Source organism: Bos indicus, chromosome 7 (genome assembly GCF_029378745.1).
Source record: "Bos indicus isolate NIAB-ARS_2022 breed Sahiwal x Tharparkar chromosome 7, NIAB-ARS_B.indTharparkar_mat_pri_1.0, whole genome shotgun sequence".
NCBI classification, from domain to species: domain Eukaryota; kingdom Metazoa; phylum Chordata; class Mammalia; order Artiodactyla; family Bovidae; genus Bos; species Bos indicus.
Genome location: NC_091766.1, coordinates 16,735,780 through 16,747,874, shown reverse-complemented (window position 1 = coordinate 16,747,874; position 12,095 = coordinate 16,735,780). Strand labels below are relative to the sequence as shown.

General features: G+C 57.1%; 1 protein-coding gene across 2 annotated transcripts; it reads left to right on the top strand.

The window, feature by feature from the left end:
• Positions 1-559: 559 nt before the first annotated feature.
• On the top strand, positions 560-12,030 carry KANK3 (KN motif and ankyrin repeat domains 3). 2 transcript variants are annotated; one of them, XM_019964282.2, is made up of 12 exons: positions 560-634; positions 3,931-4,071; positions 4,395-4,461; positions 5,256-6,533; positions 6,612-6,711; positions 6,918-7,109; positions 7,207-7,291; positions 7,759-7,975; positions 10,326-10,468; positions 10,597-10,797; positions 10,872-10,970; positions 11,765-12,030. In XM_019964282.2, exons 3-12 carry the CDS (start codon positions 4,428-4,430, stop codon positions 11,840-11,842), a joined length of 2,427 nt encoding a protein of 808 aa, XP_019819841.2. In that variant the 5' UTR covers positions 560-634; positions 3,931-4,071; positions 4,395-4,427; the 3' UTR covers positions 11,843-12,030. The 2 variants fall into 2 exon arrangements, with proteins under 2 accessions (XP_019819841.2, XP_019819842.2); XM_019964283.2 differs by lacking the exon at positions 560-634 and adding an exon at positions 1,210-1,647.
• The last annotated feature ends 65 nt before the right edge of the window (positions 12,031-12,095 follow it).

Genomic DNA, 12,095 nt, shown 5'->3' with positions numbered 1-12,095 from the left:
ATATATTTTTTTTTTTTTTTTTTTTTTCCAGATAGTGAAAGTAGCTATCAGGTTCGTAACTGGAGAAGGTCCACGTTAGGTCTTTAGAGGACAGAAACACATAAGTTGAGCCCTCAAAGATAGGAGAAGGTGGCCAAGTGAACAGGTGCAGGGAAGAACACTTCAGGAAGATGGAAGAGCATGCACGAAGACCCTGAGGTCGAAAAGATCCAGGGTCCGGATCCCTCACCCAGACACTGGGAAAGGAGCATCAGTCCTTCCAGCTTCCACCTAAGGGATCTTCCATATATACAAGTCCCACCGGGTAACTTTCCTACTTAGAGTCTTCCCATGGCTCCCTGTCCCCGGTGGATGAGATCCAAGCCCTTTCGCCCTGAGCCGGTCAGCACTCAGCTCCCCACCTTGGACAGAAAGCCCTCAAAGACCGTCACTCCAGGCCCCGCCCCTATCCCCGCCCCCAAACCCTGGGCGCGGGCCAGTGCGGCCCACCCCGCCTCACCATTGGACAGTTCGGAGAGCAAAGGGCCCTGGTTGGCTGACGTGGTTGTCAGTTAGGGTCCAGGCCTTGATAACCCGTCCCCGAACTTCGAGGGGGCGGGCTCGGGTGCGGGCGCGGCTGGGGCTGCGGCTTCAGGTAAAGCACCAGCTTTCTGGGCACCGATGGGGAATCTGGGGGGCGGGGATCAGGGGTACGCACCGGGACGGGGCGCTGCGCTTCCAGCCCCTCTGCTGGCTCAGCGCGTAGCGATGGGGAGGGCACAGTGTTCTCTGCCTGGGACCCCCCCCCCCCCCCATTCCCACACTGGGAGCCCCAGGTGGGGAGCGAGCAGAGTTGGGGCCCTGTGGATTCGTGAGGTCTCATTTCTCCCGCCCTTCAGGAGCGAAGTGTGCTGGGGGAGGGGTCGTTCGCCCCCTGTGCTTCCACGACTTCGGGATCCTTTCCCGGAGTCGCTCCGGGACAGCTGGGGGACCCGAGTCCATCCCCTCGCTCTGGACCTGAGTGTGTGTGTGTAGGGTGATTCGGAAACCGCGTTGGGAGGAGGGACGGATGGCCCCCGGGGCCGGCAGACAATGGGCAGCGGATGGAACCGCCCGGCAGCGTTTCCTGCAGGAAACTGCTCTGTCTCTGTGAGGCTGTCCTAAGGGGACATGGGGGTGACGGGGTGCTGACCTCAGTACCTCTCCCCTGGCACCATCATCAGCCTCCACCCCACTTCAGGGGTCTGAAAGTCCCTCCCCACATTAGAGGGGGTGCCTCCACCCAGAGCCTCAATCTGGGAAGACGCCCCCCTCCCCAAGACCGGGATCTGAACTGCCTTCAGTATTCCCCTACCCCTCAGGTTTTGCGATCACAGCTCTGAGTCCCAAAATAATCCCTGGGGCGGGAGTGGGGGCGTGTGGCGTCGACTCTGACGGCCTAACGAAGGGTCTCAGGCAGAGGATGTGGATCTAGCCGTGACAGCTCCTCGGGCAGGGAGCGGAGGACAAGAGAGAGCGGTTGCACGCCCCCCGCCCCCGCTCTGGCGAGGGTACAACCCCTGGAGTCACCAGACTTTGGCCCTGCTCTTCCCATCAGGGACACACGCAGGAGACAGGCAGGAGTGCAGGCTGGGAGGGCCGACCCCCTCTAGCTCTTTGCCCCTCATGGTGAGTGGAGGGCTGTTTATAGAAAGCTATCAAGTGGAGTGGGCAATGCAGTGGGTGTGTGTGTTAAGTGGCTTCAGTCGTGTCCGACTCTTTGCCACCCTATGGACTGTAGCCTGCCAGGCTCCTCTAGCAATGGGATTCTCCAGGCAAGAATGAAATACTGGCAAAGCTGCTGGGTTCAAAAACCTGCTTCTGCCCATGTACAACCTTGGCTGGGTCACTTCATCTCTGAGTCTCAGTTTCTCCATCTGCACAATGGGGAAGGGGGGAAAAGAATAATGCTAAGAAAATCTACTTCAAAGGGCCTAGGAGTTTTTTTTTTGTTGTTGTTGTTGTTTTTTTACTAAGTTAATACCCATAAATTGCTTAGAATCGAGGCTACCCCCATAGCAAATGCAAACGTTTTTATTATATTGCTATTTACTCTTCCTGGGGCTGCTGCTGTTGCTTAGTCATTTCAGTCGTGTCCGACTCTGTGCGAGCCCATGGACTGTAACCTGGCAGGGTCCTCTGTCCATGGGTATTCTCCAGGCAAGAATACTGGAAAGGGTTGCCATGCCCTTCTCCAGGGGATATTCCCGACCCAGGGATTGAACCCAAGTCTTCCTCATTGCAGGTAGATTCTTTACCATCTAGCCACCAGAAAAGCATCTTTTGGGGGGCATCCACCCATTTTTCAGGCCAACTTCTGGGTCTGGCTGCTCCAGCTTGTTTGGGTCTTGGGAATGGCCCAGAGCTGTTTTTTTGTTTGTTTGAATTCCCAGGGTCTTGGATTTGGGTGTGGCCAGGTCCCTGAAGCAAGGGGCTGATCCCACTGAGGCAGTTGGCCAGCTGTGTATGAGGCCAGCCCAGACCCCTAAGCCCCAGTCCAGGTTTTCTCCATGACCCAGCTCTTCCCAGAGAGCTTCCTGAAAACAAGTCCTGAGAGGCACTGACTGTCCTCTGTGCCGCCCCGCTGGCCGGCCCCTTATAGCCAGTGTGAGGGACAGGAAACAGCTGCTTCAGGACGGCAAGTTCCCCGCCACTCCCTCCTCCCTTGGGGAGTGGGGGTGGGGGGGATGTCAGGGACCCAGGCTGGACAGAGGTGGCGAGTGGGCCCATATACCCAGCCGTGGAGCAAAATGAGTCAGGTGGGCCAACAGGTGGTTGGTGGGTGTTAGGTATGCAGGTGGTCATCAGGAGTGCAAGAGACCTGAAGAGGTGATGGGGAAATTTGCCAGGTGGTTAGTGCAGATGGCAGTAGGTCAGGAAGCATACAGATTGGGGCTGGTGGGCACCTGCTGGTGGAGGGCTGGGCAGACAAGAGTTCCCCAGAAGATGAGTGGAACCCAGTCTGAGGACATTTCCTATAGGTAATCGACTTAATTGCTTTATGCCTTAGCTTCCCCATCTGGAAAAGGGGGAACCATCCTTCCTTGCAGGTTTATACTGGGGGAGGTACATTAAATGAGAGCAGGCACAGAGTAGGCACTCGATACAAGCTGCTTGCAGTTCTCTGAGGGTTTTTCCTGTGGGCTCTTCAAAGCCCCATCTTTCCTGCTCTGTGCTTTCTGAAACAAAGCACAGTAACTTTGATTGTGGTGGACTCAATAACAAAGTTCTGGAAAAATCCCTGTTAAATATCACATTATTAGATGTGACCCAATCTTCAGTTTCCTTTTTAGATTTATTTATTTTTATTTGTTTGTTTTTGGCTGCACTGCGTCTTTGTTGTTGCGGCTTTCTCTAGTTGCGGCAAACCCAGGCTACTCTTCATTGCATTGCAGCAGTGCACGGGCTTCCCATTGTGGTCGCTTCTCTTACTGTGGAGCGTGGGCTGTAGGCATGTGGGCTTCAGTAGTTGTGGCAGACGGGGCTTAGTTGCTCCACTGCTTGTGGGATCTTTCTGGACCAGGGATTGAACTCATGTCCCCTGCATTGGCAGGTGGATTTTTAACCACTGGATCACCAGGGAAGCCCCTCCCTCAGTTTCTTAGAGCCTCCATCACATCACCTGAAGAGTCTCTCTCCCTTTAGCCCCAAACATAGCCACAGCTCTCACAATCTGGGTGCTTGTGGTTCCACTACAATTTCTCACGAACTAAGGGCAGAGCCCTGTGGCACTCCAGTAGAGACATCACAAGGAGACTTTGCATCCTTGGTGCCTCTGTTGGAGAACTCTTCATCATTCCTAAAGGATCTCACAAGTGACACTGATATAAATTTGGATGTACAATTATATTTTGTTTGCACTCTAAGGAAAAAAAAATGTAAGAATTCTGTTTTCTGTTTGTTTCTTTTCAGTATGCAGAATCTGACCAGATGAGTTTTTAATGAGCCCACGAAAGGCTTCCAACTCTCGCCTTCCTCCTCTGAATGATCACACTCCACCCCTTTGAGCGTCAGTTTCTAATTTCCCTCAGGGACTGACAGAAATCTCCGCAGGTCTGGAAAGCACCGCCCCCTGCCCCGCCCCCAGCTGCTCTGGTTCTCTTATCACCATCCCTTCTTCTTTTGATGCCCTTCCCGCCCAGCAGGCTGAGGAGGCCTGGCACAGGAGGGCCCCCACAGTCATTCATTCCAAACTTTCAAGGCCACTTGAGGGAGGAGGGAGGAGAGGACCTGTGTGTGTGTAGTGGGGGTGTTGGGGGGTGGAGAGGAGCGCTGGGTCTGTTTACTCATGCAGAGTCCAGACAGACCCCAGAGGCACAGCCAGAGGGGTAGGGTCCAGCCCTACCCACCCTCACCCCTCTGGGGGCCTTTTTCAGGGTGTGAAAAAGGTGGCTGCTATTCCGGGAAACATGGCCAAGTTTGCCCTGAATCAGAACCTGCCGGGTAAGTGTGCAAAATGGTGTTTGTGTGTGTACAGATCCACACCCGGCACCCAGATGCCCACACAGCCCTGCAGTTCCCTCCTCTGCAGAGTGGTCAGAGGGCCCTTTATAAAGGTGGATAATGTCCTGGCCCTGCTTAAAATCTGCCTCTGGTGCCCTATTACAGGTGGAATAAAACTCCAGCTCCTCACAGTGGCCCAGAAGGTTCCTCACAGTCTGGCCCAAGTCCCCCTCTTCTAGTCTTCTCCCTCCTCCCTTCTTTCACTCTGTTCTGCACATTCTCACCTCCATCCCGCTTTTACTCAGGTCCACCCTGTTCATTCCACCCCAGAGCCTTTGCACGCGCTGTTTTCTTTTAGGAACCTCCCGTCCCAGCTGCTTTCTCCTTCTCATTCAGGGCTCAACTTCTAAGTTCCCTCCGCAGAAATCTGCTGGGACAGCCAGAGCCAAAGCCTGTCAGTTGCTCTCTGTTTCATCTTGAAATTTTTATTATTGCCCTAAGGACCTTTTTTGAACGTTTGTGTTTATCTGTCTCCTACAAGTGGGCAAGGATGCTTGTCTTGTTCATTGCTATGTCCTCAGCGTTTGGTACACAGTAGGTGCTCAACACGTGAATGCACAACTTTTGGGGTGCAGATAGGTGTATAAACTTCGGTGTGCAACCGCAGGTGTGCAGGGTTTGGAGCAGGTGGCGTCGTGAAAGCATGTCGTGGGGCGGTGGGGAGGCGCTCCTTTTGTTAGTCTCTCTGCGTCTCCCCGGCCTGACGTTCCTCCACGCCCCTGTCATGTTCGCAGACCTGGGCGGCCCTCGCCTGTGCCCCAGCGCGACTGGGGGCGCCCGCAGCCCGAACTCGCCCTATTCGGTGGAGACCCCCTACGGCTTCCACCTGGACTTGGACTTCCTCAAGTATGTGGAGGAGCTGGAGCGCGGCCCCGCTGCCCGCCGCTCTGCGGGGCCCCTGCCTGCGCGCCGTCCCCGCGCGCCCCGGGCCGGCCTCGCAGGTGCGCGCAGCCCAGGCGCCTGGACCTCCAGCGAGTCCCTGGCTAGTGACGATGGCGCAGCGCCGGGCGCATTCTCCCCGGGTGCGCCGTCCACGCTGATGCTGCCGCCGCTGTCCCCGCGCGCACCCGTGCGCAACCCGCGCGTCGAGCGCACGCTCCTGGAGACCAGCCGGCGGTTGGAGCTAGCGCAGGCGCAAGAGGGTGCGCCCAGCCCGGCCCGCGCTGCCCCGCGCAGCCCGCGCGGGTCTGGCCACAGCAGCCCTGCCCCCAATCCGGCCCTGGCCTCGCCGGGCCCAGCGCAGCTGCAGCTGGTGCGCGAACAGATGGCCGCGGCCCTGCGGCGCCTGCGCGAGCTCGAGGAACAAGCGCGCGCGCTGCCCGAGCTGCAGGAGCAGGTGCGCGCGCTGCGCGCCGAGAAGGCGCGGTTGCTGGCTGCGCGCCGGCAGCCGGAGTCCGACGGGGAGGCCGAGGGGCGCCCGGACAAGCTTGCTCAGCTGCGGCGGCTAACCGAGCGCCTGGCCACCTCTGAGCGCGGCGTTCGCGCCAGGGCCAGCCCCGGGGCTGACGGCCCGGACGGGTCAGCTTCTAGCCACAGCGAGGGTGCGCCGCCGGGTCTCGACCGGGCGCCCCAGACACGGGAGGCAGGCACCCAGATCGTGCCGGAGACCCAAAAGGCGGGAGTCCAGGCGGTGCCGGAGACCCAGGAGGCCGGCGTGGGGGCAGCTCCTGAGACTCTCGAGGCGGAGGCGTGGGTGACGGAAGCTCTGCTGGGGCTGCCCGCGGCCGCCGAGCGCGAGCTGGAACTACTTCGCGCCAGCCTGGAGCATCAGCGCGGGGTGAGCGAGCTCCTGCGGGGCCGGCTGTGCGAGCTGGAGGAAGCCCGCGAGGCTGCTGAGGAGGCCAAGGCCGAGGCCGAGGCGTCCCGGCCCCAGCCGTGCGTGGCTACCACCCAGACCTCGTGGGATTATGTGGAGAAGACCACGCAGACCGATGCTCCAGAGGAGGCCCCAGCCCCGATGCCGGAGAACCCCCTCGGATCCACGGATGGAGACAGGGCCGTGGCACCCGCGGGTGAGTCCCCGTCTCTCGCTGAGCCCTGGCTTGCTGGCCGCTGAATTCGAACTCAGTGTCTCATCTGATCTCCGCCAGGCACCCTCAAATCCATCATGAAGAGGAAAGACGGTAAACCTGGTGGCCAAACCAGCCCCGGACCAAAGAGCCTGCAGTTTGTTGGGGTCCTCAATGGAGAGTGAGCACTTTTCCCCTCCCCATGGCAGCATCTGCTGGGACATAGACTGGAGTTTTGAATCCCAGCTCTGCCCCTTGCTCGCAGCGTGGTCTAGGCAGGCCTCAGTGTCCACATCTGTAAAATGGGGACAGCCACTTTCCACCTCGCAGGACACCAGACTGAGCCCACGGGGGAGGCTCAGCATATACCTCCCACCCTGCTCCCAGGTACGAGAGCTCGTCCAGCGAGGGCGACAGCGAGGATGGTGCTGCCGAGCCCCCGAGGAGCAGTTCCTCGGGCTCAGGCGACGACAGCGGCGCGGCATCCGACTCCGAGACCCCTGGCGCTCCCAGCGGCAAGGAGGACCGGGACGCTGAGCCGGAGGCAGAGCAGGAACCTCAGCCGGGTGCGCAGGGGAGGTGAGCTGCCCGGGGGACACGGAATGGGGACGGCTGCTCTTTCCCCCGCCTTCCCACTCTCCATCCCGACCTCTCCTGGAGCCTCTCCGTCTCCTAGGTGCGAACTGAGCCCGCGTTTGAGGGAGGCGTGTGCAGCCCTGCAGCGGCAGCTGAGCCGGCCCCGCGGGGTCCCCCGCGACAGTGTGAGTGCATAGAGAGCCCGTCACAGGAGTCTGATGCCTGCCTAGGGAAGAGCATCGCCTTCTTTAGAGTTAAGGGGGCCCCAAGTTCCGTCACCTCGCGCCAGGGCCCTCCATGGATACCAAGGTCTCCAAAGGGATCTCCGCCCCAGAACAGGGCTGATTTTTCTCTGATTTCCCCAGAAGGGTCCACCCCGGCCCCAACCCCATCCCGGACTCCCCAAAGACAAGCGCTCACAGTCTTCCTCCACTCCTGGTTCTCTCGGAGGCTCTCCTCGGGAAGGAGAGCATCCTTGCCCTCTGGGGCCGCGTACCCACACTGACACTACTCCCTCCTCCAAAGGGGTGCGGCCCACGAGTCCACGCCCCTCTTCAAATACGGAGGGACCAACCCCCCCCTGCCTGGGTTCCCAGACCCGCCCCCACACCTGCCCTGGGCCCTCGCTGATGTCTCTCTCCTGTCCTGGCAGGGCGCGGCGCGCCTGGTGGCCCAGGAGTGGTTTCGGGTGTCGAGCCAGCGGCGCTCTCAAGCGGAGACCGTGGCCGGGGTCCTGGGCGCGGTGGCGCGCCTGGGGCGAGAGCTGCTGGAGCACGTGGTGAACCTGGCGGATGGCAACGGAAACACAGCCCTGCACTACAGCGTGTCCCATGGGAACCTGGCCATCGCGAGCTTGCTGCTGGATACGGGTCAGCATTGAGGAGGGGTGGGGAGGGCTCTAGAGAATAGGGACCCACGGAAGGGGGAATCTGGGTAGTGCTGGGCTGGCACTGCCATCCTACACCTGCCAAGGATGCAGAGGAGGACTGGCATTCTCACCTAAACTCTCACCTCCCATCATCTCAGGTCACTGTCTCCTGTTGTCCGACTCCCACAATCCTTGGGGCTCGTGGGACCAGTAGCCATTGCTCCCACCCAGTTTCACTGCACTGTCTCCTTGCTCCCCCTCTGGCCTGTTATTAACTTCTCCTTTATGTACTCTCTCAAAATCCTCCTGCTGCCCTTCCCTCACTTCATCCTGCTTGCTTATCAGACTTCATTGAGGCACACAGTAGACCCTCTGGTGTTTGTTGAATGAATGAGCTTTCATGAATGGGAGCTCTGGGCGGGTGCGTGTAGGGAGTGGAGAGAAGGATCAGTTTTACTTGATAAGTATCAAACATAATTTCCAACAGAGGTAAGGGCCATGACAAGATAAAATCAGGGAAGGGAATCAAGAAACAGGGTAATCCTTTAGTTTAGGATCCTTCCTTAGCAAGGCCTCAGAAGGGAAAAGCAGGCGGGGGAAGATAGATGGGGTGCCTGGCGAGCTGCAGACACCCCACTGTGGTTACTTTGAGCCTCTTCTGCACCTAACATCCTCCACCAGGGTCACAGAGGCTTGTGAGAGGAATGGACACCTAGACAATAGGCCACACAACTGGGGGATGCCCTTAGTCCTGACTTAACTATCCCACCTTTTTAAAAAATTTACTTGGTTGTACCAGGTCTTGTCTCATGCAGGATCTTTGTTGTGGAATGCGAAATCTTAGTTGTAGCATGTGGGATCTAGCTCCCTGAACAGGGATGGAACCTCGGGCCCCCTGCATTGGCAGCACAGTCTTAACCACTGTACCACCAGGGAAGCGCTGTGACTTAAAACTGTTTACTTCTCAGCCCACTGTCTCAGATCTCCTCTGACTAGGACATCTACTCCAATACCCTGATCCCCTGCTTTCCCCAAACCTCTCCCACCATTCATCTCCCCAAACTGCACCTAGTCTTGAGCTTTCAGAATGGTGGGGATACCCAAGCATTGAACACCCTGGGGAATGAGATCCAGAGGTAGGTGCTATGATGTGTGGGAGGGGGCCAAGATGGCAACAGAACTGACCCTAGAGGAAATGGAGCTGACATTTGTGTTCATCTGTAAAGGACAGGCAGCAACAACCAAGCTGTTTCCCAGGGCTGCTGTAAAAAGTACCACAAAGTGCCACAATTTGTTTAGAACAAATTGTGTTGCAGTTCAGGACGCCATTAAGTTCACAGGACTGGTTCATTATTAGGGGTCAGAGTGAAACTATTCCATGCCTTTCTCCCAAGTTTCTACTGATGGCAGCTCATCTCTGCCTTCAGCATCACATGGCGATCTGTTTCTTCTGAGGATACTAGTCATATGGAATTGTTCAGTTGCTCAGTCGTATCTGATTCTTTGTGACCCCATGGACAGCAGCATGCCAGGCTCTTTTGCCCTGGAGGTTTGCTCAAATTCATGTGATGGGGCCAAATTTCTTTTGATTTGTTCTGGCTGCTGTGTGGAAACTGGAATGGAGTTGGGACACCAGGGGGGCCCAGCTGACAGTTCTCTGGGGAACTAACAATGGTGGCTTTGTGGACAGTAGTCCTTTTATTGATGCTTTCCAACTGTGGTGTTGAAGACTCAGAGTCCCTTGGACTGCAAGGAGATCAAACCAGTCAATCCTATAGGAAATCAACCTTGACTATTCATTGGAAGGACTGATGCTGAAGCTCCAGTATTCTGGCCACCTGATGCGAAGAACCAGCTCATTGGAAAAGACCCTGATGCTGGGAAACATTGAAGGTGGAAGAGGGCAACAGAGGATGAGATGGTTGGATGGCATCACCAATTCAATGGACATGAACTTGAGCAAACTCCAGAAAACAGTGAAGGACAGGGAGGCATGGTGTGCTGCAGTCCATGGGGTTGCAGTCAGATACGACTGAGTGACTGAACAATTAGTGGGAGGTATTGCTCTAGGTACTGGGGGATACGATGGTTTGGACAGAACCAAGTCTCCAAACCTGTTTGTAATAGGGAGGTGAGGAAACCTTTCAGTGAGATGGAAACAGAACTCTAAAGGTGAGAAGGGCCACATGGCTCCTGGAGAGGGAAGAGCCTTGTAAGGCAGAGGAACAAGTAAAATCATGCATGACCCTCAGTGACCAAGCTGGCTAAACAGATGGTGAACTTGATGCTTGGAGGGGAGTGGACAAATTTAGGTGTCGGCTTCTTGAACTGATGCCTCTTCGCTTTCCTAGGGGTCTGCAAGATTGACCACCAGAATCGAGCTGGCTACTCTGCCCTCATGTTGGCGGCACTTACTTCTGTGGGGCGAGAGGAGGACATGGCTGTGGTCCAGAGACTCTTTCAAATGGGCAACGTTAACGCCAAGGCCAGCCAGGTGCATAGATGCCTCCTCCCTGGTTGAGTCCAGGTGGCACTTTCACTTCCGGAGCCAAGTCTCTGAGACCCCCCTCCCTTTCCTGCAGAGCCCACACCAGCCCTGTCCCCTTCTTTCCCTCTCCCCAGACAGGACAGACAGCCCTCATGCTGGCCATCAGCCACGGCCGCCAGGACATGGTAGCTGCCCTGCTGGAATGCGGGGCAGACGTGAACGTGCAAGATGCAGACGGGGCCACGGCACTGATGTGCGCCAGCGAGTATGGGCGCCTAGACACTGTGCGGTTGCTGCTGGCCCAGCCAGGCTGTGACCCTGCCCTCCTGGACAACGTGAGCCACCATGGGGCTGGTGTGGGGTAGTAGTGCCTTGATTCAGGGACCTGACTGTCTCTATGATCCCTCAGGAGGGCACCAGTGCCCTGGCCATTGCCTTGGAGGCTGAGCAGGACGAGGTGGCCGCTCTGCTGCATGCCCACCTGAGCTCAGGCCAGCCTGGCTCCCAGGTGAGTGCGACCCCATCCTGCAGAAATGGAGTTTACCAGCTGCACAGCTCAAGGATACCAAGTGTGCTCCCAGAAAAGGGGCTTTTCTTTGTGCACCCACAGAGGGAGCACTGGGTGGCAGGAACCTGGGTCTGATGTTCAATCTTCAGAACACCCCAAGGGTTAGACACACTTTCACATGTAAAGTGAAGGTCATGAGCCTGAGGCCTCCAGGGGGGCTTGCCCTAAGGTCAGACAAGAGCTGTTAGACCTAGCTCAGACCATCATGTCTGTGGACTCCCATTACAGGCCCAGAGCAAAGGAATAAAAGCATCCTTTGGAGTTAGTCCTCTTGCCTGGAGATCCCATAGATAAAAAAGCCTGGCAGGCACAATCAATGGGGTTGCAGGGAGCTGGAGATGACTGAGCAAGTGAGTCACTAACACTTTCGCTTTAGAGTTAGGGAGCAGGGCAAGAGGATTCAGTCTGTCCCCAAAAGGGAGGTGCTTATAAGCAAAAGTGCCAGCATTTTCCTAATTAAACTTGCCCTACCAGTCTCCCCTTCCTGCACTCTCCTGTACATGTGTGGGAAAAGAACCACAGAGGTCAAGTGCCTCTTCCAGGTCAGATGGGACAGAGGCTGGATTCAAATCCTGGCAGCCTGGCTCTACTGTGCAAGGGGGGGTTCCACTTAGGGTCGGTGAAAACAAGTGACCTCCAGTAGCTTAAGCATCTCTGAGTGTTAAGGGGGGCTGAAACCCAGTGTCCTGTCTGCCGGAGACTGACAGGAACCTCCCCCCCACCTCTCTCACCAGCTGTCCCCTGATTCATCCACGGCCACGCCTGGTGAAGGAGGCTGCAGTGACAGTGGAGAGGACCCCCTGCCCCAGTGACTGGCCTAACACATCTGGGTCGGGGAGGCGGAGTCAGGTCTTGATCTCTGGGCAGAGGTCTGTGGTCAGAGGCTCAGCTTGAACCACACAGGGTGAGGAGGCAGCTGAGGGAGTGACACAGCCCCTAGTCTACCCATTCCTCCAGGCTTCTTACCTAATAAAACCTTCCTAACTCATCTTGTCCTGTTTTGGAGGTGTACATAGACACATGGTTCTCCCGCCTCACAAAGAAAATGCCTTGTTGGCGAACACC

Excerpts from the sequence above, each read along its gene's own strand:
- KANK3 (XM_019964282.2), top strand. The coding sequence starts at position 4,428 with ATGGCCAAGTTTGCCCTGAATCAGAACCTGCCGG. Across the intron at positions 6,534-6,611 it reads CAGGGCCGTGGCACCCGCGG|GCACCCTCAAATCCATCATG; the intron begins GTGAGTCCCCGT and ends GATCTCCGCCAG. Across the intron at positions 7,110-7,206 it reads CAGCCGGGTGCGCAGGGGAG|GTGCGAACTGAGCCCGCGTT; the intron begins GTGAGCTGCCCG and ends TCCGTCTCCTAG.